The 27,464-nt window shown below is 37.6% G+C and overlaps 1 protein-coding gene across 8 annotated transcripts in view; it reads left to right on the top strand.

Annotated features, from left to right (window-relative positions):
* Window positions 1-8,256: 8,256 nt before the first annotated feature.
* Window positions 8,257-27,464, top strand: part of LOC149168311 (protein EMSY-LIKE 1-like) — a 293,681-nt gene continuing 274,473 nt past the window's right edge. For 3 of the 8 annotated variants that reach the window (XM_089428253.1, XM_089428256.1, XM_089428250.1), the window contains exons 1-2: window positions 8,258-8,913; window positions 22,809-22,936. In XM_089428253.1, coding sequence (XP_089284379.1) covers window positions 8,877-8,913; window positions 22,809-22,936 — 165 coding nt within the window. In that variant the 5' untranslated portion in view covers window positions 8,258-8,876. Of the gene's footprint in view, window positions 8,914-22,808; window positions 22,937-27,464 lie in introns of all 8 variants that reach the window. The other 5 variants (XM_089428252.1, XM_089428251.1, XM_089428255.1 and 2 more) reach the window with 5 other exon arrangements.

Below are 27,464 nucleotides of genomic sequence, written 5' to 3'. Positions count from 1 at the left end.
GTATTGCTGGTTATCTGTTCGGGACGCTTGGCAAGGGTCGGATCTGACAGCAAAGGCAGAAGTAATCATTTCTAGATCTGCACGCGGGTTTCCTTTGGAGAAAGCGCGTATACACGCGGTTTTGGTACAGTGAAGTAGCGTATGCATGATAAGTGTTGATATTTCAGGTTGCTGCTGATTCTGGTGGTTGTTGCAGAGTTCTAGATTCTGGTTTGGGTTCTGTGTTCTTGATGACAGGGTTTCAGTGATTCGGTATTGGGTTGTTTAATGAATTATGATGCAAGTATAAGTTGATGATTGTATTGCGGTAATGTTTGCTTTGTACTCTTGGATCCAGTATGAAAATGTATGAAACGTGGTCCCTGAAGGTTGTAGGGTCAGCACCTACGTACTAGTAAATGGATCAGCTAGTACAAGAGCTGAGGGGGTTGTAGCTCCCTTCCAAAAGTAGTTGGAAAACGAGAGAGGGTTGTAGCCCTCTGCAGGTTGTAGCCTGCGTGCTGGTAAAGGACTGCACCAGTACATTGTAAAAGAAGTTTCTCATTAAAGAAGAAAGAGACAAATTGCAGCAGGTGGTTTTCACCCACATTGGGTTTCCACCTTATATCATGGTGTTCATGTGTGTGGCTTTTGTGTGATGATCTATTCTGTTATACTGCACCTGTTTACTGTTAATATGCTTAATAATATCCTGATGCATTTACTGAAGATAAGATTAACTGAATCATAAGATCTCTGCATACACGCTAGTTTCTTTAGACACAGTCGCGTGTACACGCGGGTTCACTTAACTGAAGTCGCGTATATATTTCTGAGTATGAAATTGAAAAGTTTTATCTGATCTGATAATACTGATTCACCCCCCCCCCCCTCTCAGTATTATTTCCAACATGTTGCACATAGCACAAGTGCTCATCCCAAAGCTTAGGATGTTTGTTGCAATATCCTCTCAGTAACTGGATCACCGTCCTGTTAACTACTTCTGTCTAGCCATCTGTTTGTGGATGAAAAGCTGTGCTTTTCTTCAATTTGGTGTCCATTAGTTCCCACAGACTGGACCAAAACTTCCCCACAAATCGGGTGTCTCGATCAGATACAATAGAAGGGGGTAATCCAAAATGAACCCATACATGTTCAAAGAATAATTTTGCAGTTTGTTCAGCTGTAATCTATTTACTACAAGGTATTAAAATACACAATTTGCTAAACCTATGCACAACAACATATAGATAGTCATGACCTTTCCTAGATTTAGGCAGTACCCCAACAAAATCCATGGAAATGCTTTCCCAAGGGTGAGAAGGAACTGGTAATGGAGTGTACAAGCCTAGTTTTCTGTTACTGGGCTTGCTTTTAGCACACATAGCACATCCCTTTACATATCTAGCAACTGTCTCATTCATTTTCGGCCAATAGCAGAACCTTTGCAGCTGTGCAACCGTTTCACTTACCCCAAAATGACCTGATATAAGAGAAGTGTGTGCTTCCCTAATTATCTTTACTCTCTCAGTTTGTGGAATGCAGAGTTTCCCACAATGATATAAGAGTCGGTCCTTCACATGATAGTCCAATTCTTCTACTCTTTTGCCTTGACTCAAAGTTGCATATACATCTTTAAAGTCCATGTCGTGAGCATACTGTTCTATGTAGCTTTCATGCAACACAAAATTATGCTTAAGTATGGTAGATGCATTTATAATAGGTCTAGATAACATATCTACAACCTTGTTATGTATGCCCTTTTTGTATCTGATGACTAAATGAAACTGTTGTAGAAAACCCATCCATCTGTAATGTCTTGATTGTTGCAACTTAGTTTGGGAGTGTAGATATTGAAGTGGTTGATGATCAATATGTATTACTGTTTCTTTGCCCATTAAGTAATGTTTCCACTTTTTCACACTCTTAACTAATGCATACAATTCTTTATCATATGTAGGATAGTTAACTACTGCAGGATTAAAAGTCTCAGAATGATAACATATGGGTTTACTGTGCTGTGTCAACACTGCTCCCATGGCATAGTCACTGGCATCAGTTTGGATCTCAAATGGTCTTTGTAGATTTGGCAGTGCTAGTATAGGTGCTACACTAATCTTTTCTTTCAAGGTGTCGAAGGCTTTCAGTTGTTTGCCTCCCCACTGAAACACCTTGTTCAATCCTGTCAAAGCATGTAAGGGAGCTGCAATTGAGGAAAAATTTGAAATGAACTTCCTCCAATGTTGTGCTGCTCCTAAGAAGCTTCTCATTTCTGTAGCAGACTTGGGTTTAGGCCAGTTTACAATGGCTGCCACTTTAGAGGGATCTATTTTCAATTCACCTCCCCCTACTATATGACCCAAATAATTTAGAGAGGTTTTGCCAAATTCACATTTGGAGAGTTTAACAGAAAGTTTTTCTCCTTTCAAAACATCTAATGTCTTCTTAACATGCTTTAAATTTTCTTCCCACGTTTTACTAAAAATCAGAATGTCATCCAGATACACAATAACAAAATCATCAAAAAAAGGTCTGAGTACATCATTCATTAATCTCATGAAAGTAGCAGGGGCCTTAGTTAGGCCAAAAGGCATAACTAGCCATTCATACAATCCCTGCTTTGTTTTGAAAGCAGCCTTCCATGCATCTTGTTCTGCAACTCTGACCAGATGGTATCCACTGTGCAAATCCAGCTTGGTGAAATAAACAACTTCCTTCAACTGATCTAAAAGATCATCTATGCGAGGAAGAGGATAACGATTTTTGATTGTTATCTTATTCAGTGCTCGGTAATCAATGCACATTCTCCACGAGCCATCTTTCTTTCTCACCAAAATGATTGGTGACCCACATGGTGATGTGCTAGGCCTGATGAACCCTTTCTCGAGCAACTCCTGCACCTGCTTCTTGATTTCAACATTCTCTAAATCAGACAACCTGTACATCCTAATGTTAGGCAAAGGAACATCTTGCTGCAAAATAATATCAGTGCTATTCCCTTTTTGGGTGGCAGACCTTGTGGTTCTTGAAATAAGACATCATACTCTGAAACAATCTTTTCTATATCAACTTGCTGATCAGCATTACAACCCTCAAATACATTGATTTTATCAGATTTCTTTTCCTTTATAACCATTAGTAAGAACTGTTTGCATGAATTTATCATTCTTTTTGTCTGTCCTGAGTTTATGAGAGTATAATTATTCTTGAGCTTATGAGCTCTTACAAAGTATTTGATTCTATCTTTAACAAGTAGATACTTGTTCTTAGCTCTATAGAAAATAGCTTTCCTATCATACAAGTAGGGACTTCCTAAAGCAATTCCACATATATCTAAAGGAATTACATCTAACTCAACCTCATCTACAAATGTTGACCCAAAAGAAAACTTGAGTTTGCACTGTATAGTCACTTGTAGTTGTGCTTTATCATTCAACCATCCTAATGGGTATGGTTTCTTATGAGGTGTAGTTGTTATCCCAATTTCTTTACAATTGCTTCGGAAATCAGATTTACTTGTGAGCCACTATCAAACAAAGTATCAATCTTTTGATTTTTGGAAATAACTCGAATATGGAAAAGCTCACGTCTTTTTCTCTCATGTTCTTCATCAATAACAGATTGAGCAGAATTACTAGTAGATGCTTAAGAATTCTTACCTTTTATACCTGTGGTTGCAACGATTGTTTCATCTCCCGAGTCTGACCCCAAATTTTTCTGAATAGCTGCAGCAACTTTCTTCTTCTTGCCCTCAGACTTCTTAGGTCTCAACTCTAGATGCAGAATCCAACAATGCTCGTCATCATGCCCCTCCTTTTTACAGTGAGTGCATGAAGCTTTGCCTTTTTGTGTAGTGTTAGCCTTCCTTGCTTTCCACTTCTGCTTTCTTTTCTCCTTGCTCTTGCTTACAGTGGGTTGGGATGGTCCCCCAACTTCTGGATTTCCATTCTTTCCTCTAGCTTCTAGATGAGTAGCTTGTACAGATACCTCATCTATACTAGTGGGATTAAACATGAGGATGGTATGCCTCATGTAGCTATGTAGACCACCAATGTACTTCAAAAGAGTCTTTGGTGAGTCTAATGAGATACCCAACATCAATGCTCTTTTTCTGAACTCTTGAGTATACCCTTGTACACTTTGCCCCTTCAACTGCGAAGAGTTTGCCAACTCATCATGGCTTGTTGCATGTAGGCCAATGGATAGAACCGCTTTTGGATTGCAGTAACAAGTTCAGTCCAAACAGAGATGGTCTTGCCATGCATTTTCATATCAGCTTGGGTTCTGCCTTCCCACCAAACCAAGGCAGTGCCTCATAGGCGTAGGCTTGCCAGTTGAATCTTACTCTTGTCTGAGTCTATGTTCTGTACTCTGCAATACACGTCAATTTGTCTAATCCAATTGTCAAAATTTTCAGCATTTAGCTCTCCATCATATATAGGCAAATCAAATTTAACATCTAGTTTAATCAAAGATGCTTTTTTATTACGCACAAGGCTATTAGGAGGTGTGAGAAAGTTTTCTTCTTTCCCCTTTCCTTTGGAGTGGTCATGGGAATGAGGTTCATCTTCTTCTTTATCTTGTTTAGAGCTTGATGAATCTTCATCCTTATGCTTTCTAAAGTCCCTATACATTTCTTCTACCATAGACTTTATAGCTAGGAAACTTTCTATAAATTGAGGGTCTGGCCCTATAGAACCTTCCCCTGACATTGTCTTTCGAGAATAGACTCTCCCAATTTCAGGATTAGTTTCCACCAACTCTCCTTCTCCTAGTTTGAGCTTTGATCTAGTGAGCATTCACAACTAAACCAACACAAGCTTGTCTAACCTTAGAACCTAGAGCTCTGATATCACTTGATCTGATAATCACCCTATGAGTGCCATCAGTTAAGAATTATTTAAGCAACAGATCGATCAAATTGCCAATACACAGACATTTAAATGGAAAGACAACAGAGAAATACAGTAAGCGACACAAAGACACAAACAATTTTAATAAGGAGTTCACCCTATGCTCTAGGGCCACGTCTTCGGTCCAGCTTCAGTGGTGGCCTTGTTTTATTGTGTCTTTCAGCAGAGAAATTACAATACAGGGACTCAATATGAGTTCTCCTAAAGTAGATGTGCTTGGCAGGGTGGTTCTTGGATTCCCCAAGCCACTCGGAGTACACAGACTCTTGTTCTTCCTACCAGCTCTGTGACCCTCGGTCTACAGTGGAAAGAGCCAACTGTGATGCTCAATCCGGACAGATTCCTCTATGGGAAGGCTTGAATCTTCAAGCTCTCTGGTGCTCGATGCTGCCTATGGTCAGCTCGGCCCTCTGTCTCCTCTGCTTGGCTTTACTGCTCTTTGTGTTCAGTCCTCCTCTCAGGGTTCACTGTTCACTATCTCTCTTCGTTTTTTTTTTTTTGTATCCCCGTTCAACTGTCTCTATTCATGGCTTTAGCCATTCGATCTCCATGCCCATTCAGTTCCTCTCCCACCTACGTCGATTCGCCTATCGCCTGTGTGCTTGGAGTTCCTGTTCGACGTCAGCATGAATGCTCGAGAAGTAGCCACGCGTCCCCATCGGAACAACGCCAGCCTATTCATCGATTCGTTTCTTTCTCGACCATGGCGGTCAACAGATTCCAAATCCCCTTAAATCGCGGTTTAATTCTCTATCGATTCTGCTTCGATCTCTCGGGCGCAATCTCAGCTGTTCGATCTAGGCTCCTCAAGATCCGACGTCATTCGCACACCGAGCGCGGTTGACTTGCTCAACCGATAACGGGAGATCACTTGGTTCTTCTCTCACCTCCACTGCCACGCGTCGATTGCTGAGTGTGATCGCTCCGCTTCCTCCAAAACCTCTTATCGTTCAAGGGCGTCCCGAGGAAACCGTCGGTTTTCTAGAGCGCGGGTCCTGCCTTTGTACTTTAGTGCCTTTACCTTTTTCCGCCCGTGGTCCTTCGGTCCCTCCATGCGACCGGGTGCTCGGATTTTCCATTTTAGCCCTTTTCGCCCAACGATGCACAATTAGCGCTAACCGCGCATCGAAAATCAACTCCTTTTCTCGTTCTGGGGCTCCCAGGGGCTACATCGACCTCCTGCACAGTCTCCATGGGCCTCGGTCAGCGCGCTTTGACAGAGTTCCTCGTCGTTCCACGCCGACTGCCATGGCCACTGGTTCAGGGTGTTTTTGATTGTTGTTTTGGATTTCATTAGAGATTTGTTCGACCTGATTTAGTCATGGTTCTTTGATAGTCGTTTATGGATCCGATTCGGATCACCTAAAGAGTCTTTTCCTCGCTCCACATTTTGTAACTATGTAGCATCGTTTCCAGCATTTGGGCTGGAAGCAAAATGGAATATTCAATGTCGCTCTTATGGTTTACTTGAAATTTGGTGTTGATTGAAATCTATTTCAATCAATTTAATATATCCTTTTTATTTTAAATATGAGAGGGCAACATATTTTTTTTTTAACTCTGTTTTTTTAGGCTAACATATATAAGTGTTACTTATGTATGCATGTATCTGACAATATCTACGTCATATTGGGGCTATAATGTGCCTCGTGATGCAACAATTTGTAGCCTTAAAAAGTTTTAAAATAAGAATGAGACATGTAATGATTATCTTATCAATGAATGATATTAGTTTGCCCCCCTTCAAAGTTACCAAACCCTACATAACTATTTCTAGATGTCAAACCGAAAACTCTTCTATGATTACACCCTTGCAATTCTTACAATGGAAATGACATTTACCATCACGATATTGCTCTAATAATATGGTAGGGTCATTGAAACTATCAACAAGTTCAACCTATGCATTAGTACAACAAGGATATATCAAAAAAATACACATAGAATTCAAAATCTATTTATATATTTTACTTATAAGAATTTGGATTACGTAGAGAATATTTACTAGTAAAAGTAGACCCGCTTAGTAGTACTCTTAATATGTCATCAAATCCAAAATATATAGAGAAAATATGGTCGTTTTCACATGACTACGTTTTAACACACACAAATCTATTACATATATTGAAAGTATAACATAATGATCACAACCTATCATATAATTTAATTATTTTTACAGACACATTTTGACCATTTTTAATCATTTCAACTCTAAAAAACATCACTTGTTCATTAATGTTCTAGTGCTGATATATATGGGTCAAAAGTGAAAAGAAAAGAGTGAATTTAAAATTTTTACCGATGCCAAAATTGATTATTATTATTATTATTAATATTGTACTTTGCACCAAGTGTAGTAATGTTAATATGTAACAACATAAGGATGATTTCATGATGAGTTCCAAATTCTAACAACATAGTTTCTTTCTTCCTTTGAAAGTAGTTTTTTATAATCATTATTCAAATAATATAAACTTCAACACTATGATGATGACAATCATAAATGAATGACACTGGAAACAAAAAGATAAATGATGATGATTAGATGACTCGTTATCCTCTCACCCCAGCATGGTGAAAGCAAAAGACAATAGCACTTACTATTCATCACATCAATGTAACCACTAGAGAGGCAATAAACCCTAATGTTGTACCAATTATCTTGCATCTTGATAGAATGAATTTGTATGCTTTAACCTTTTACTACTTTATGCTTAAAGTTTGATCATATTGAATTTGAGAGCTATGAGATATGATATGATATCAATTTTTGAATGGGAGAAAATGTCATGACAAATTTGATTAGTGGCAATGGAATTCTACCCCTCTCTAAAATAGAGACAAAATAATATAAGAGTTACATGTGTAGTAATTATGTCAATATCACTAATGACGTGAAAGCTAAATATATAAGAAAATGAAAAAACCCTTTAGTAAATTGATCGACCGATTAAGGTGAAAAAATAAGACATTTTAATGGTAAACAATATTATTTTAATTCCAAATAAAATTTGAAGAATCCTTCCTCTTCCCTGAAATATGTGTATAAAAATAAAGAGTATTGAATCATCACCCATCACATTACATTAGCCACTAATGACCCCAAAAGACTATCTCTAATTTAAATATATGAAATGTAACCTCTCCACAACAACTAACTTTAAATGAATAATAATAATATTATTAAAATTACAAATCGTGACCATTATTCCAGTTGTAAAGCTCATTGTTTAAATTTGGTTACTATCAAGAATTTTGTGTGTAATGGTAACCGTCCCTGGAATCTCGTTACTTTTAAACAATGTTATTATTAATAATTAATATTAAATGTTTAAATTTATTTGAAACGACCTCCAAGAGCCCTACTTCTATAGTGAGGCGTAATAATAAGAACTGATGTAAGAATCGAATAGAGGATAACTACTTCGCACGTAGATGGAGTTTCTTAACGAAAACCAAAACGAGCCGGATTCCAATACCCAGGAAGGAAGCAAGGCCGGACGATGAATAACCTTAAAATTTAATGCGTTTAATGGTTTGCATGTAGATGGTGAACATCTGAACTGTTACAACTGCCGCTGCTGATGAGATAAAGATCCAACCTTCCCTCTTTTAATCCATTCTGTTTTGATTGATACGCCATTGCAGGGCGTTTACCCTCGCCCCAGCTGCAGGCAGGATCCATATGCTAATTGTGCAAAAAGCTGAAGTGTAGAACCCTAGGATCATTGTCGTTTCTACTCAAGGATGCGATGAAGTTATTATTTATTTTTGCCAACTGCTCTGTAGCAAGTCCAGGTAGATGAAGTTATTATTTATTTTTTCCAACTCCTCTATAGCAAGTCCAGGTAGATGAAGTTATTATTTATTTGTTCCAACTCCTCTATAGCAAGTCCAGGCGCTACCCCTCTCCCTCCGTATTTTATCCTCCTCCTGTCGTGAACGTGAAAGTGAAGGCGAAGGCTTTCTCAGCTGTGGAGAACAATGTATCGGGAGAGAGGCAGGGGACATGCAGGTGGTGGTATGTTGGCTCTTTTTTCTCTTTTAAATTTGAGTTTTCTGCTTTTGTATTTAGTGTCGTACCACAAATTCAGTACCCGCGGGGTTTAGTAAAAGTGTCTGTGAAAATATGGTGGCGACTGCCTCTCATGCACATTTTGCTTTCTGTGTTCTTACTGAGTTGAAAATGAATTCGACTCTTTTTAAACAGAATAATAGGCAGGGGTGATTGATTTTGAATTTTGGTTTTAGGGTTTAGTAACTAGGGTTATTGAGATTGATGAATATATGTGGAGAAATGGGCTCCCTTTGTTACATTTGTCCTGTAATCCTAAACTTGAGAGAAAACCTTTATGTGTCTATTTATATAACTTTGGGTTTGCTGGAATTGGGAATAATTTTGGGTTTGAAGCGAACAAAATTGGGAATAATTTTGGGTTTGCAGAGAAGGGTATAATTTAACATTGGCATTGAAGGGAGCATAAATGATATAAATTTAATCTCTTTTATGTTGAAATATTTTTTTAAGTTCAGCAAGTATTTTGCTGAAAAATATAATTAAATTATAATTATAAATTTTTGTGTTTTATGAAATTTCTATTTTAAAATGATCCATAGAGTCTAAATAAAAAAAATAAAAAAAATTAAAGTGGAATTTGTCACCGGGCCTCTGTAGCACGTTGCCACCCCCAATACAACACCCACCCTTTCAGGTCTGAAGCCCACAAAAATGAACAACTCCTTGTCTCTCAACAATAGAGTAATTGTTAATTTTAGGATAACAATGATATGTTCTATGCTTAGAGAAATTTAACTTCAATTTTCTTTATTAGCCCAATATCATATCCATTATAGCAATCACATCAACATGATAGTAAGATAGTAAAATGCAGATAGAACATAAATAATCACATCAACATGATAGTGCAGATAGAAACAGTAGAAGACGAGCCAACACAAGAGGGTGAGACCCCCAATACAACACCCTTTTAGGCCCGACGCCCACAAAAACGACCCCTGGTCTCTCAACAATAGGGCAACGATTAATTTTAGGATAACAATGATATGTTCTATGCTTAGAGAAATTTTACTTCAATTTTCTTTATTAGCCCAATATCATATCCAGTATAGCAATCACATCAACATGATAAAATGCAGATAGAACATAAACAATCACATCAACATGATAGTAAAATGCAGATAGAACATAAATAATAACAGTAGAAGACGAGCCAACATAAGAGGACACAAGATATGGCACCAGCGCGGGACAAACCCCAATGTATGGCACCAGCGAGGGACAAACCCCATGTGGAGAAACAATCAATTCTTCTTATAATTGTTCAAAAGTGTAGAGAGAGAGTACAATTTACAATATTCACTTTCAAAACAACAGAAACATAAAGCCCTAACGAGAAAGTCAATGTTGGTCAATAGGGATGAAATTGACCTCCAAAACAGCTTGGTCAACTTGGTCTCCAACAACAAGATAATGCAGCCCCTCCAACAACAAGATAATGCAGCCCAAAATAGTTTGAAAATAACCAGTCAAATCTAGTCAACAAAAGTCAACGCAACAACTTGATTTAGGGCAGTCAACCCTGGTCAACGCAAGGGTCAAACTGCCTCGGTTTTTGTGCCCAGAACAATGGCCTGCCCACACAAAAGTCTCCCTCACAAAACCAAAGTCAAGCAAGGTCAACGTTGGTCAAAGTCATCCTCCTGAAATTTTGGTCAAATCTGGTCAACACAATAGCTAGAAAATACAATCAAATCTGGTCAACGTAGCAACTAGAAAAGACAGTCTTCCTTTTGCATGTGTGGAGAGAGAGAAGGCCAGAAATCTGTACCCAATCAAGATGAGAGAGAGAAAAATGAATGAGATGAGATGCCAAAATGAGGAGGTACCTTGTATTTATATGCAACATTGAAGGCTGGAGGAGGCTAATTTTGATGGATGGCTGACCTTGACAATTTGTCAATAATCAAAATAAATTCATAACTTCATTTGTACATGGTAGAATGGGATGATCTTTAGATCAATTCTACGCCTCTCGGAAAGAGGAATCCAAGAAAAATATCAGCTGCCTCATAAAAGTTGTCCAAAGTGATGTTTGGCCCTAGTTTCCAAATTTAACATTCCCTCTCAACTAGGGAGAACATCACCGGCCAAACTGTCTGACAATCTGTACCATCGCTGTCACTGCACTGCTCTGCTGAACCATGAAGAAAGAAGAAATGATCGAGAATTAATCATACCATTCTCCACTGACCCGAAGTAGTCTCCAACAATAGAGAGTGTGCCATACCACTCTTAACTGGCCCGTAGTCAGTTTCCATTGATCTTAGATCAATATCAACATCCTAACACAGGGAGTACAGTAGTACACGATACATCCATCTGTAATACTATGGTCCCTATCCTCATTTCCTTACTCATTGGCCATATGAGAGGTACTTCCCATGAGTCTTAGACTGCATGGGTAGGATCTGCCTGCAGGAGAAGGTGAACCATTCATCCTGCTCATATGCCATAGGGGAGGGTGAACCACTCAGCCTATGCATATGCCACCATGGGGTATCATAGGGGAAGGTGAACCATTCACCCTGTACACAACACACCACTAGGGGAGGGTGAGTCACCCTATGGTTGCTCATCGCTCCAAGAAGTACCCCAAGCCCCCCGGAGCTCCCAGAGCTCACTATCCATCTCATACAAGACCCTCATAAGAGGGTCTCTCCACAACTCTAAGTCGTTCACGGAAGGTTAAGAATTTGACCTTCCTGAGGGGCTTCGTAAGAATATCGACGACCTGCTCATCGGTCCCAATATGATGGAGCCTTATTGCTCCCCGCTGTACCATATCCAGAATAAAGTGGTACCTGATATCAATATGCTTGGAGCAATCGTGAAACACAAGATTCTAAGAAAGACGAATCCCATTCTGGTTGTCACAGAAGATCACGTGGTATCTAACACATGTCCAAACAACTCACTAAAGAGCTTTCTCAACCAGACAACTTCACAAGAGGCCAAACTAGTAGCAATGTATTCAGCCTCAGTGGTGCTTAAAGCAATCGACTTCTGCTTCCTGCTCATCCATGACATTGAAGCGAAACCTAGAGAGAAGTAACATCCTGATGTGCTTTTGCGATCCACCATACTGCCAGCCCAGTCTGCATCAAGTAACCATGGAGCCTCTCATTCTCGGCAGTGTATTTCAGTCCATAAGTGATTGTGCCCCAGAGATATCTCAAGAGATTCTTGGCAGCAATCCAATGTATATGATGAAGCCCGACCATAAAATGACTCAATGTGTTCACTGCAAAACACATGTCTGGACGGGAGTTCACCAAGAACATCAGGGCCCCTACGAGTTGACGATACTTAGAAGGATTTCCCAAATCGGGTTCGACAACACTTCCGCATAACTTCTTGAAGTTAAGTTCCATCGGAGTAGTCACGGACTTGCAGTCCACCATCCCAAATCTTTCAAGTAGCTTCACAACATATTTTCCTTGAGAAAGGAAAATCTCTCCTGGCTTTTGCCAGACCTCCAACCCTAGGAAGTAATGCATTAGTCCTAGGTCCTTCATATCAAATTCGGAAGCCAACTCTCTCTTACATTGATGAATAAGAGGGTTTGCACCTGTCAGAAAGAGATTGTCCACATAGAGTACCGAGATGAGAGGTTTATCATTCTCAACCTTAAAGTAAAGGTTCAGACCAATTTCACTTCTTGTAAATCCCAACTTCATTAGATAGCTATCAATCCTCTCATACCAAGCCCAGGGTGCTTGCTTCAACCCATAGAGGGCTTTCTTCAACTTGCATACATGTGTTTGACAATCTTGAACTTCAAACCCCTCAGGTTGTTCCACATAGACTTCCTCCTTAAGTGAACCATGCAAGAAGGCAACCTTGACATCCATTTGGTGTAGATTCCATCCTTGCGAGGCAGCAAGGGCTATAATCGAACAGATGGTGGTGTAGCGAGCATCAGTGTTAGGAAACCAACTCACAAAATGATAGAAAAAATAGATCAACGCTTTAGAAATAAACCTCTTCGAGGGGGCAACCTCCTTTACACTACACAAATGAACAATTCTTGGATGATACAAATGACAAGACCTGCTTTCTATATATAGGAGTCTAAGGGGTCATAATATGATCAGAGTCGACATCATAATAATAATGTAAGGGCACACTAATAACAATAGTGGGTTTCTATGGGGCACAATTATAACAATATGGGGACTACATGGGCAGAATAATATAATAAGGGGGTTGTATTAATAACAATAAGGGTTTACACTAGTAGTATAGGGACCTAACATGCCCCTCTCCTTCAAAAGTGTTGTCCTCAATGTTTGAGTAGTTCTTGATGCTTCTGTATAAAATTCTTGTCCTCCCATGTGGAATCTTCAGCGGGTAAGTTCTTCCACTTGATGAGATACTCTGAAATTGATCAATTTTGTAGTTGTTGGGTTCTTGTTTCTGTGACTGCTCCAGGTTGCAATATGATTTTTCCTTCCTTGTCAAATTCTGGCAATATTGTTTGAACTGGGATCTTCTTCAACTTTTCAATGAGTGGCCACACTTCTTTGTCCTTCTTCCATTCATCCCCTGCTTCGTTTATCCAATCTGGTTGTATAATAAAAATAACACAAAACAATTCTTCCACATCCTCATCCTTTCTTGAGAGTGCATCTGCAACAACATTTTTTTTTCCCTTTTTTGTAGATGATTTCAAAGTCATAACCCAACATATTTGTGATCCATTTTTTCTGTTCTTTTAAAGATAATCTTTGTTCTAAAAAGTCTTTAAGACTATCATGATCCATTTTTACCTTGAAGTGTCTTCCCATTAGGTAAGGTCGCCATTTCTTAAGTGCATGTAGTATTGCCAACAATTCCTTCTCATAAATAGCTTGCTTGAGATGTAGCCGTAAAAATACCCAATCGCCTACATTAAAATTTCTTTCACTGCGATGTTGATCTGCCTATTGTTTCATTCGATTTTGCACCAAAGTGGCGTTATCCTTTAAAAGTTGGAGAACTTGTTGTTGATGCTCGATGTGATCTTTCACTGCTCGAATCTTTTTCTTCTTGATATGTCCTTCTATCTTGAGAGTTTGAGGAGTGGTAATTTCTTCCAATGCATTACAAGATATGGTCAGATTCATTTCTTGATGCTCGATGTGATCTTTCACTTCTTGAACATTTTTCTTCTTGATATGTCCTTCTATATTGATAGTTTGAGGAGTGGTAATTCCAGCCAATGCATTACAAGATACGGTCGGATTCATTTCTTTTTTCTCGATGTGATCTTTCACTTCTTGAACCTTTTTCTTCTTGATATGTCCTTCTATCTTGAGATTTTGAGGAATGGTAATTCTTGCCAATGTTTTACAAGACATGGTCGAATTCATTTCTTTCTTTCTCTGGGGTTGGTTCCTGGTGTATATCTTCTTCTTTTGATGTTTCTTGATCCTTGTCTTCTTCCTCTTCATAATCAATGTAAAATAATTTCTTCTCAGCACACTTATGACCTTTAATGTATTTGTTATCATAATTGTAACAAAGTCCTTTTGCTCTTTTTTCTTCCAATTATTGTGGTGTCAACCTTGTAGGTTGTGGAAGGCTAGGAGAAACAACACTTCTATCTTTATAGTTGTGAGGGGTAGACTTCCTTGTTGCCATAATTTTGCTTTCCACTTTTCTTGCCAACTTGAATGCCTTCTCCAATGAATGTTGAATGTTATCCTTTAAAGTCCCCATGGAGGCATCAATCCTTTGCTTTCCATGGAATATCATTTTCCCTTATATTCAATTTTTGAAAGTCCTCAATGTGTTCTTCCATTGAACACTTTTGTTTGAGATTTATCAATTGGCTAAAGAAGGTTTTTCTCTTTGTATCCTCATAATGTGCTATCATTTCCTTTGTGAAAATTGACCACGTAACAAGTGGTTTAGGAGAACAAAGCCCTTTATACCATAAAAATTGATCTGGTTCTAAATATGAAGATGGAATACATACCTTTTGTAACAATTGTACCTCATGTCGATCAAAATGTTGCTCCATCTGTAGTATCCAATTTACCGGATCCTTGCCATCAAACTTCCTCATATCACCTTTTCTTGATTTTAGAAGCTAGATATTGAAACCACTGTAACTCTGTAATTTCGGATCTTCCAGTTCTGAAATCGCGACCTACAGCAGCCCTCTGCGTCCTCTTTCCAATGCCATCAGTCTGATTGAAATTCAATTCTCCAAGAAAGAGTTATGCACAATCTCCCAAGATGACGTGATTATATACCTTTTCAGAAGAGCGAACTTGTATGAAGTGTCATGTGCCACTGTTTTGACCTTCGGATCTGAAAAATATACATAGAAAACTACATTCTGTCCTCTTTTTGTAATTTCTTACGAAATTTCAATTTGATGCTCAGAGAGACAGTTATGACGACTTTCCCCAGGTCCCCTGTTTGGGATGTTATTCGTGAGTCTGCAAAAACCCTAACTTCCTTAGATCATATATCCGAAAATATAGCAATCCAAGATTTGAAATTTGGACCCGACGTTCAGACCGATTTTGTCTCAAATGGGTTTTTTTTTAGCGTCTGAAACTTCGTAGCGAAAACGTTATAACGAACATTCCATGATGACTTGTTTTAGATGAAATTTTGGAGCTTGCAAAAACCCTAACTTCTTTAGATCATATCTTTGAAAATATAGCAAGACAAGATCTGAAATTCGGGCCCTAGATCAACGCGATTTTGTTTCAAATGGGTTTTTTTGTTTCTCTTCTGAAACGTCGCAGAAAAAAGTTATAGCGAAAATGCCACGATGACCTGTTTAAAGCAGCGAAACCCTAGAATCCAAAGCTCTGATACCAAATGTTAGGAAACTAGCTCACAAAAAGATAGAAAAGATATTTCAATGCCTTAGAAATAAGCCTCTTCGAGGGGAGAACCTCCTTTACATTACACAAATGAACAATTCTTGGATGATACAAATGACAAGACCTCCTTTCTATATATAGGAGTCTAAGGGGTCATAATATATTAAGAGCTGACATAATAATAATGTAAGGGCACAATAATAACAATAGTGGACTTCTATGGGGCACAATAATAACAATATGGGGACTACATGGGCACAACAATATATTAAGGGGGTTGTACTAATAACAATAAGGGGTTACACAAGTAGTATAGGGACCTAACAAACGGGTGCAAATATCTCATCATAATCTACACCTTCCTTTTGAGAGAAGCCTCGAGCAACAAGTAGGGCTGTAACACCCCTCCCTTGTATGAAAAACTTTGCTAACCTAAGCTGAGAAATGCTAGGTCTGATGTGTAACAAGAAAAGTAAATATTCATGAAAGAGATAAAATAATTAATCACTTGGAAAAGCGAGACACCGAGAGATGAGAATCTTGCTAAATCCCATTGGTGAATGGGAAGGGATAATTCTTTCATAATAAAACTTCTAGATAAAATTCTACATAAAGCTTAATGGATTGGGAGATAAATATCCATTAGCTTTCTTAGCTGTAAAAGGATGCTAAGTTAACATAAAATCCTTGCAGGAGAGAAAGACAAGCTTTTATGAGGAAAAGCCTCGCGGGAGAGAAAGACAAGCTTTTCTGGTAAAAGCCTAGGCAAATGGATAAAAAAGATCCATAAAAGCGAGACACTACTAATGGAAACCTTATCATGAAAGAGGGTATTAAATGCCCATTGCAGAGATCAATAGGAGGCAGTTGATCCATGGCAAGAACCTTGGCTCAGGGGTGAACTGAAAGAAGATAGTTCTAGGTTGGGTGGCAATGCTTGATATTCCAAGTCACAGTCTTTCTAATTGCTCTTGTCTGAATCACTTGCATGGGATGTATTTTATGTTCCTCCTTACCTTTTATGTGGAATCGCTCAGCACAGGTGTTTAGTTGTATGTGTTTTCTTTATTTATGAGGATGATTGAATTCTTATGAATTTGACCATTAATGGATCCAACCATAGATTTGGTGATGGGAGTATAGTAGGTGATTATTAATACTTGGGTCAAGGAGCTATATGACACATGTGACAAATGATAAAATCTGCATATGCATGAGTAGATCTGCCTACGTTAACTTTATTTATGAGAGGATTTTATACATATGCATGGGATAACTATTGATTCTAAATTTAATCACAATTAAATTCAATGAAGGAACATAGTATGTCTCTAAACTGATGTGATATCTTTGCTTTTTATTGTGGTGAACATTTATGCATAAGACATCGATGCATGCAGAACAATTATGGTTTAAGGGTTCAAATTGTATGGCCTATGGTTCACTACTTTTGATATTGTCAAAATTTTAAGAGTATGTGTATAGTTGCAGGATTAGTATTGTTCAAGAAATGATGAAATAACTATGCATGTGAAGGCTATTGGATCTAATCTTAATTGGTGGAAAGGAAACCTGGTAGGCAATTGCGAAATTAGGGCCAGGGGGTATGTGACAAATGGTATCAGAGCTTAAGTTCAAACGTTTCGGCCTATGGGCCAATTCGCCTTTGTAAGATATGAATAAGTTTCATGTCCTAAATTTGGCCTTACACTACTAAGAAGTTTAATGGAGGGTTCAGGTTATAAGTTCCAAATATGCAAGAATCCATAACGGTGGAAATCAAACCCTAAAATGAGTATGGAAGGGGCATATTGTCGGAATAGCAATATAACATAATGTGCTATATATATTATATTGATTAAGGTCTTGACCAATATTCGACATTTATAACCCTCCATTCAAATAAAGTAAAATATATTAAAACATTGCAAAGGGCATACTTAACAACGTACGGGTTATATGGCCATGACCACATTTATAAAAAAATCCGAGAGCGTTCGATAATTGCCAAATTCTTGGCATTAATTTAGCAACTATTTTAGTCTCATAAATGCATCGAATTATGTAGAGTTAGTCAAAGCAGTCATGAACATAAGGTCTTAAAATTCTAATGGCTGACTATTGCAAAGGCGAAGTCACGTTTATGACGCGCAGGGTTTAAGAGGAGTGATCGAGTGATGATGGTTGGTTCTACAATTATGCTGATGGGGATGATTCTAGTTGGTTTGACGTTGGTGGTTGTGGAAAGTGTTGTAACGTCCATCTACATCTGCTATGCAAAAGATCCTTCGTTGATCAACGATGAATGAGGAATTTTACAACCAGATATTTGAAGCACTGCGTGAACGACTGCAACATAGAGGCTTGCGAGGTAGAGATGTCCTGGCCATCGTTGGAATTCAACGTCAGATATATGTACCCAATTGTGTGTAGTTGATTGACGACGTCAAGACATTCATGCTAATAATTTACATTATTGCAGAAGGTCTTTGCCCTGTTGATTCTTTAGGAACTCTATTTTTAGGATATTGATTTTATTGAGCTTATCAATGAAATTTTATAACAAAGCATCTAGTGTTAGCAGATTTATGTAGATACTCAACTTGTTAGAATATGAAAATCGCGAAGGATAGGATAAAGGATAACCATTGATGAGCAACGTGGGGTTTAAAGTACCCATCATGTGTTAATATTGAATTTCATCCCGAGAAAAAAGAAGAAGCTCCGCTTAATTCATCAAGGCACTGCATGGCAAATCCATCAACACTGCACGGTCATAACGCAGGAGTGACATGTCATGAATTAGTTTCTTGTTTTTTGTTTTTAGTCCGAGCCATTGAGCTTTAAAGCATCCCGTGGATCGAGTCATTCGATCAGGTTCGGTTGGATTGAGCCATACTGCTGCATGGCATAATAAAACGTGACACGTGAATGGATAGGGAATGGATGGTCGTGAAAGACCAAACGTGTTTTTTTTTGCAAAATTAAAACACAACACCTTTAAAAGCAACAACAACACCTTCAATCCACAATGCCACTTTTTCTATTTTCCTTGTTACAGTGATCTGGAGGTGGGTTGGGTGCGGTGAGTTGTCATTTCCAAAACAACTTATGGATGCCAAATTCTCTAGGGACGCATGCAGTGGAATAATGCTTATCCCTACATTTCCGTGGGTAGTGTTTATCCTTGGCATCAAACACTTATCTTATCATGGGTAGTTCTCAATATATAACTAGACAATGTGTCAAGTGAGAAGCAGCACGATCACACTGATAGGCTGGCTTGATTGACTTCAAGCGAAGATCGGTGAAAGTGAGTTGCATGAGGAGGTGGCAAGATCGTTTAAATAACGACGATAGCCATTTTTTGAGAAGGTCCGAGTTATCGATGTTGGCTTTTACCTCCTTTGGTAAGGAAACCATAGAGGATATCTGCTTGTTTAAACAATCGTTCGAATCCTATGCAACAGTAATTGCGTTCCATTGAGACAATGAGAGGGATAGAATGCGCGGATTTGGGTAAGCAAACTTTTCTACTGAAAACTGTGTTATATTTTTAGTGAAAACTCTCCATCTTAATCACGAAATGAAGTTATCTGATTCTGTTAAGAGTTTCCTGCAGGCTACAACATAACAATAGAGGTATGTGAATTGACGATCCCAATTCCCAGTGCTTCAAAAGAATTTCTAATCAATGACAAAAGTACAATTATCGAGACTGCTATTTTTCTGCATTTGGAGGAACCATGTCAAATATTTTGAATATTCGAAATTCTGCGTAAAATATTATACATCGATATCGTTAAAGGCATAGTCGATATGATTTTTGCTTGAGCCTCTCAAAGATGGCTAAGAAACACCAGTTGTTTTGAATTCAATTTATTTTTGCAAGTGTTTTCTCTAAGCTCAAAAAGAAGTTAGCTTGAAGAGGTAATGCATCACAAGCGACACAATTGTGTTGGTAAAATGACCCTCCAAGGGTGAATAACTAAACATGGACACTTCCATTTGACGAAGCCTCTTTCCTTAACTCAAAGATAACCATGACAATTGGTTTATAGAGTTTGGGAACCACAAGTAGCATTCTTACTTTACAAGCTTGCTTTCTTGTAATAAGTATTTAAGATTAAGAGGTGAATCTTTTTAGTTATTATTGCCTTTTACTTTTATGGAATGTTTTGGTAATTCCACATGTTTCCGCCGAACGAGATAGATTTTTTTGAAAAAAATAGGCAATTTTGTTTCCGAAAACTGCCCTCGTGCCTTAGTCACTCCTCGGTGGGTTATTGGAATGAAACCTTGTGGACTCTCATTTATCCTATAAAATGCACTTCTTAGAACCAGACCATCATACCAAAGTGTTCTAAGCTTCTAGTAAGCGACCAACCCACTAGAAAAGACGTCGAACCTTAGACGAAGAGATGATCATCGAGCCGTAAGATGGTGAGGCACTCAACGACATGTTCCATCCATTTGAAGGAAACGATGTGGGAGCAACAGACATGGTATGACTTGGAGGTAGTGGAGTCGGTAAAATCCTTGAGTACCCAAGCATGTGCCTTAATTATCTTTTAAGGGATGTTATGGTCAAATACATATGATTATTAGTCTTTGTTATTGATGCTTCTAAATATGATCTAAACAACTTAAGAATTAATTACTGGTTAATATTTCCATTATAAATAGGTTTGTTGAAATGTTGAATTGGAAGGGATCTATCTTTGTAGGGATAGGTAATATCCTACTTAATAGGGGACAAATTTTTTGTAAATGATTTTACAATAGTCTCTCAAATAAGGCTAAGAAACACCAATTATTTTACTTTCAATTTATTTTTGAAAGTGTTTTCGCTAAGCTCAAATTTTTTTTGGCTTGAAGAGGCGAGGGCATCACAAATGTGTTGGTGAAATAACCTTCCAAGGGTGAACAATTATAACATTTACACTTCTGTTTGACCAAACCTCTTTTTATTTTTTATTTTTAATTTATAACTTAGAGATGACAATTGGTTTGAAGCTAAGTCACTTGACATGAAAATACGAGTATTCGACATGTGACATGACACCCCCCCCGAAACATGACATGGAAGACACATTATATATTATATATTAAAAAAATAATAGATGTTACAAAATATTATAAATTAGTCAATTACATGAAATATGAAAATATATAAATCATTTACATGATGTTAATACGAGTTCAATCATACAACTAATGCATCTAACCAAAATATCACTTAGTGAAATCTATCTTTGAACCAACAAAGAGGCCCTAAGTGGCTGGTAAATTCCAGAAATATTCATGCTACAACAAATAACTAGTACTACATATCATCCAAAATCATTGCCTATATTGGGATCCTCATCATCAATATGACCCTCTAAGCATTCAAATAAGATAGGAAAAGTGTAACATGTCCAATTGAGATTTTGTTTAAGTGATGGGTACATTTTTACTAGGGTTATGTCAGAGGAGTTCAACAATCAATGCCACCAACATCGAGGTACATAGAGGTCTTGGTCCTCTTAATTAAATGCTAGTTCCATACCCTCATACATGACATATTCCAATGGAAATTTTGCAACCCTCCCAATCCTGAAATCATGAATACTATTAAATCTGCTTGGATTTTGTGTGGGATCTAAAATTTTACTTTCTACATGTGAAATCCAATGAGGTTGGAACCACTCTCAAACATCTTGGGTCAACTAATGTTAATGTTAAAATTTTTAGTAAAAGGTGTCACTTTTACTTTAAGAATTAACATTACCATTAATTTCATGTCATTATTAGGGCCTAGACAAATCCACTTACCAACACTTGGAATACCTTCTAACATTGCTTAATCACCCTTAGGTGCATTCCAAAACCTTTGAGAGCTCCAACCCTATGACTGAACTGCATTGAATGAGGCAATAAATTGATTTTAAGATGCTTTTTCATGGGATACATGTCCAAATTTCGGGACACTAGTAGGGCTTGTGTTTGACACGTGTCAAACTTGTGTTTGATACATACCACACACTTGCCATGTCTGACACGTGAAATATGTGACATTGGGGGAAGGGGGTGGAGGACATGTCATGTTATTTAGGTTTGAAGTAGTTGGAAACCACAAATAGCGTGCTTACACAAGTGAAATGAACCTTTAGGGGTAAACAAGTTAACAAGTGCTTTCTTTCACTAAGTTGTTGTGATAAGGGGCTATTGTTTTGTCAAAACTTACACCTGGAGCTAACTGCTTATTCATTCTCTCATAAAGTAATTGAAACTTGGTGGTTATACTAACATGTTATCATCCCCACACTAAATCATGACCAAATGTATTCAATTAAGTGTTATTGGGTTTCTAACTGCTTATTCATTCTCTCATAAAGTAATTGAAACTTGGTGGTTATACTAACATGTTATCATCCCCACACTAAATCATGACCAAATGTATTCAATTAAGTGTTATTGGGTTTCTAATTGGAGTCATCTAGCATTTACCATACAAGGTTTATCATTTGTTATTTCTCCCATATCTTTTTTGCATGTCGTCATTATAATTTTGATTGTTTTCAAATTTGATAACTAATATTTTGGTCTCTTCATTAACAAATAGAATAAAATAATTGATGGGAAGTATTTATTTGCTGTGTCATTCTCACTAAAGTTGGTTGATCTACATTGTTGTGCAAGTTTACCTATAATTGTAACTTAAGTAGTTTGAGTTTTATGGTGTTAACATAAGGGTACACTCTATTTAGAGATCGATCCTTCTTGATCTAAATCATGTGTTTTGCATGTAGCACTTTCCCCATTCCCATACGCTTAATTATTTCAAAGGCTTACATCTATTATAAGTTCTTGTACTAATTATTTGTTGCAGTGTGAATTTTAGTTTCAATTTCCTATGCAGGATAATATATTGTTCTGGAAAGTAGGACAAATACATACCAAGTTAAATAAACAAATTATTTAGGTGGAAAAGTTATTGATGATTACCCTTATGTCTTATTAACACAGATAGAAGTGAAGATCCTAATTTGCATGAGCAATTGAAGATGGAACGTGAAAACATATCCGAATTGAAGCAACATGCTTACAAGAGTGCATTATGGGCATTGAGAATGGATCATCAAAAAATTAATTGGGTATTTATACATTTTTAATATATTTTTTTCTACTTCAAATTCATATAATGTTACTATCATCTAAGATCCATGGTATTTTGTTTTGATTTGATCTTGTAGTCAAATGCATATGTTTGAGGCAAATGTTATTATATAAACATGTGAATTTGTTTCTTGGTTTTTTATTGAAATATGTTCCTACTAAGAGTGCCTTATTTCTTTAGGATGTACACGGTCGTGAACTCTAGGACAAGTGATGTGTCTATATAGAACATGTCAATTGTTGTTAAAAAATATTCATACCAATCTCTCCATTAAGGTCACTTTTATGACAACTTTTAAAAAGTTAGTGTTTGATTTCCATGCCTTTATTTAAAAGCAAATCAAACCAATTATGGTCAGTTGTTAATTTGGGCAGCTAGTTGGTTGAAAATTAGTGATATGTTTGTTTATCAAGTAGAAATAATGATTAGGAAGGTTGAGGGAATTCAGTTCTCTTTGTAAATCGGTTCCTTGGGTTTTCAGGCAATAAACTATAATGCAATGAATGGACGTAATTTCTATTTGTGTATGTCCTCTATCCTAAGTAACCGGATTCGTTCTATAGGGTCCACGAATCTGAATTCGTCGTGTCCGACACGATTCACTCAAAAATTGTGTCCAAAAAACATAACACGTCGTGTCCTATTTTGACACGTCGAATCCCCCAGTGTGTCACAATTTTGGAAATCGTATCCTGTTTTCCAGGACTTGTTAGGCGGAAAAGTGACCTGCGCGGGTATGAAAAGGCCGCATTTGGTCATTACAGCCATGCATATTATCATTTGGCAAGCGTTTTTTGAGCTGTTGGCAAGTGGAGAAGGGTTTGGAGCAAGGAGTTAAGGGAGTAGAGCGTTCGACAAGGAGATTCAAGCACCAACTAAGTGCATTTCAACTCCATTTTTTTGCATTTCTTACAACAGTTTGTATATGATTTTTTGTTTACAAATTTGTGCATGTTTGAGGATTTATGCCTTGAGGCTTGTATACCTATAGTTGTTTTATATTTTCTATTTTTATTTGCCATTGGCATTGCACCAGCACTACCTATGTAACACATTTTGATTTGATGACTTAATGAGAAAACTACAGTTGTCAGTGTGTTTATCTTACTATCTTGTAGTTGTAAGTTGTCTTTCAGTTATGAATTATGAATCATGATTTATGTGACCAATACCACTGACATGTATTTGAATTTTGTATGTACTATGCATGCTATAGATGAACATTGAAGATCTATGTTTGAAATCAATAAATTTGTATCATTAATTAAAATTTGTGTAAGAAATATCTAATTTTTAATATATATATATATATATATATATTTAATAAAATAATATATAACCAATCCTACGTGTCTTGTTCCGGGGGGTCAACGTGTCCGAATCTCACACCACGAATCCCGAATCCTACGAATCCCGGATCACCGTGTCAGGTGACTTAGCCTATCTAATTGTGCAAGTATTCTTTTCCCGAGGAAAAATCATAATTCAATAAAATTGAAAATTACGTGTCGTAGATGCTCAAAGGCATATTAGAAATGACTGTGTTACATACTATAGACGCTTGAAAGCATATCACAAAACTAGAGCCCAAATAGATGTTCAAAAACTAACTAAAAATATATATTTAGGAAAAGAGAATCTTTTGCCTAACCCTTTCTTCCTTTCTTCTTTTCAACTTTTCGCCAGACTCCTTGTGAGGGAGTGACACTGACAATTGCTATTTGATTTATTCTGCCTTCAAAGAAGCTTCTTTTTCTGAATCCGAGCTCTGTGAGGCATGGGATTGTTTCACTCCACCCATCTCCAAATGAGGCGGTGCATCCATCGGCTGTTGCATTGCATTCCCTTCTTTGTTATAAGTTTTCTGGATCTAGATCATTGATCCGCTTACTCTTCCTTGCTGATTTTTGGTGTGCCTTGTTATACCTAGACCTCCCCACTAATTTGATTCACCACAACTTCCTCATTCTCTTCTTCGGAAATCTGCGGAAGTGGAACTTGCCATCCCTTTTGCTTTTTGGGCTATTTCTTTTTTCTATTTGGAAACTTCTTTTGCCTACGGACATGTAGTTTGTAAATGACCAGTCTGAAGGCAAATGCGACTCATGTCCCCATTTTTATTCTTCTTCATAGTACAACCAGGGTGGATTTCCAAGACAGGGGATGTCCAAGTCAATGGAGCAGGTTTATGTCATTAGGGGTCCCGATGGAGTTTTGAGGAGTTTTTATGGGATTTGATGGCATTCGCTTGGCATATTCCATCATCAACACAATTTGCCTTTCGTTCCGTTGCATTCCAACAAATTTAAAAAATCAGCATTATTATTGGGCATAACTTAATTAATTATGCTCGAGGTGGCATTCTGGGGAGATTAATTGATGGAACACCTCAGTGTAATAGCTTGTTGGAATCCGAACGAGAAGATTTACATCATGGGACTTTTCGATGGGAGTTTTAGTGACCTGAGGAGACATGGTGGCCAATTCACCATTTTCCTGCATTAAAAGGCGTATTTTAATTAAAATAAAACATGAGAAAGTGCTCCATGATTAAAATAATAATAAAATAGAAGATTCTAGAGGGGTCCATCAAATCTATAAAAGAGGAGGTGGAGGCCATTGGAGGACATCTTGGATTGAGTATTGTTCCTTGTATGAGAGGTTGAGAACGTGATTCTCTACTCCATTGGTAGCCCCAGGACCAAAACCCTCTGGTGATTTAGAGAGATTGGGCGAGCACCCATCTCCCCTTGGTGGATTTATTTAGAATCCACAGGTGTAGTGATTGTTTTTCTATTTCAGTTTGGAGACCAGAGAGTCATTCCTCGCTATTGTATTGACATCTTTCCATATATAATAAAGTTGGATTTTGGTTGTTGCATTTCTCATTGTTCCTCATGTTGTAATTTTAATGAGATTTTATGCAATTTGTGAGGTTATGGTTTCAGTCAAATTTCTGGTGTTTGGGTTTTACATGGTAATCTTTTGTTAAATGAATAGAAAATTTATATTGGAGTTTGTTCCAAATTTTCTTTGTTTGGGACATTACAGTGGTATCAGAGCCTTGATATTGGCTCAGTCGTGGGTTACTTTGAAAGGCCAAGTCGAGGTTTTTTTTTAATATGCCAAATTCTATTATTGGAGCCAATTTTTGTTGCAACGAAGATCGAGTTTGGGGAGCTTGTGCTGTGAAGGTATATATTTTGCTGAAGGCCGAATTATTAAATTGCATTTTGTGAAGGTGCGAGAATTAATTCATTTTGAAAAGCCATCAATCAAAATTATGAAGGGGCCAATGGGAATTGACATATATTCTCTTTTTAGAAGGCAACCGTCAAAATATTGAAGTAGGGTCGTAAAATATTTGAAGGGGCCGACTATTTAAAAAGGGGATTAATTTTTTATGAAGCCAAAGGTCTTGGCATGGAATATCATTAAAAGACAACGTGAGGGATTTCATTTAAGTTTAAATGATTTGAGGTTGTAGCCAATGATTATCAAAAGGGCCGCATTAAAAATTTCAAGTGCCGAGATTAAAGATTGCACAAAATCGAGAGCATTGTCCAAGCTAGTTCGGGAGAACGAAATTTCATCTGAGAACCGATTCGAGTTTGCTATTAGCTAAGAGCGAAATTTTTTGAATTGGGCGTATATTTTTTCTGTGCGCAATTTTTTTTGGAGGCCGAGATTTGGCAGAAGAGTTTCTTTAATCAAGTTGTGAATGTTGCAATTCTTGGGTAGGTTGTTATTTATATCCATGAGCGTGATCTTCATTGTCTAGAATTGGCAAGCTAAGATTCATCAAAATTGAAATTTTCTCCCAACAACTAGATCGAATATCTAGTTATGTTTTTGGAGGAAATCTCATTGTTAGCCGAGTTTCCCCTTCTTCCTGAGCTGCATGTGACTTGAAAACTGGAGCTTATGGACTGTAACAGGTGAAGTATTATCGCAGGCAGGCCACACTATGTATTTGGGGCATGAAACTAACCCTCGAGAGGCTGTGAACCATTCCTCGGAAGCTATAGGCTAAAGAACAATTGGCCAAAGTCGAAATACACCAATTTTTTTTTGTCCTTAGTCGTATACAGGAGGACGACTTTTGGGTGCAATGCATACTTGTGCGTGGTATGAGGGCTTCTATGTAGCCACTTGCAACTTGGACCATTGTACGAAGTTCTGGGCAATACGATTAGGGATGTACATGCCAACACGAAGGAATCGAGGGGCCGAATTTATTAAGTTGATGGACGTGCCGCATTCTATGATAACCAAGTACTGCTGCTAACAGAAATAAAGATCGAAGGGAAATCACATGAATTGAATATATTTGAAGACGAACATCGTTTAATTCATCTTTGAGCTGCAGACATCTGCTAAGGATAAACTGCTTAGCGGGAGCCTGAACTGTCTTTAGAGGTGATGTATTTCAGAACATTATATCGGTCGCAAAAGTGGTGTTTCAACATGGATGTGGCAACGATCAACAAGCTGTTGCGACTGTG

This window comes from Pinus tabuliformis, chromosome 4_2, assembly GCF_031772625.1.
Source record: "Pinus tabuliformis cultivar Carrire ecotype Pingquan chromosome 4_2, CPIR1, whole genome shotgun sequence".
Lineage (NCBI taxonomy): Eukaryota > Viridiplantae > Streptophyta > Pinopsida > Pinales > Pinaceae > Pinus > Pinus tabuliformis.
Note: the sequence above shows the minus strand (reverse complement) of the source record. Positions and strands in the feature narration are given on the sequence as shown.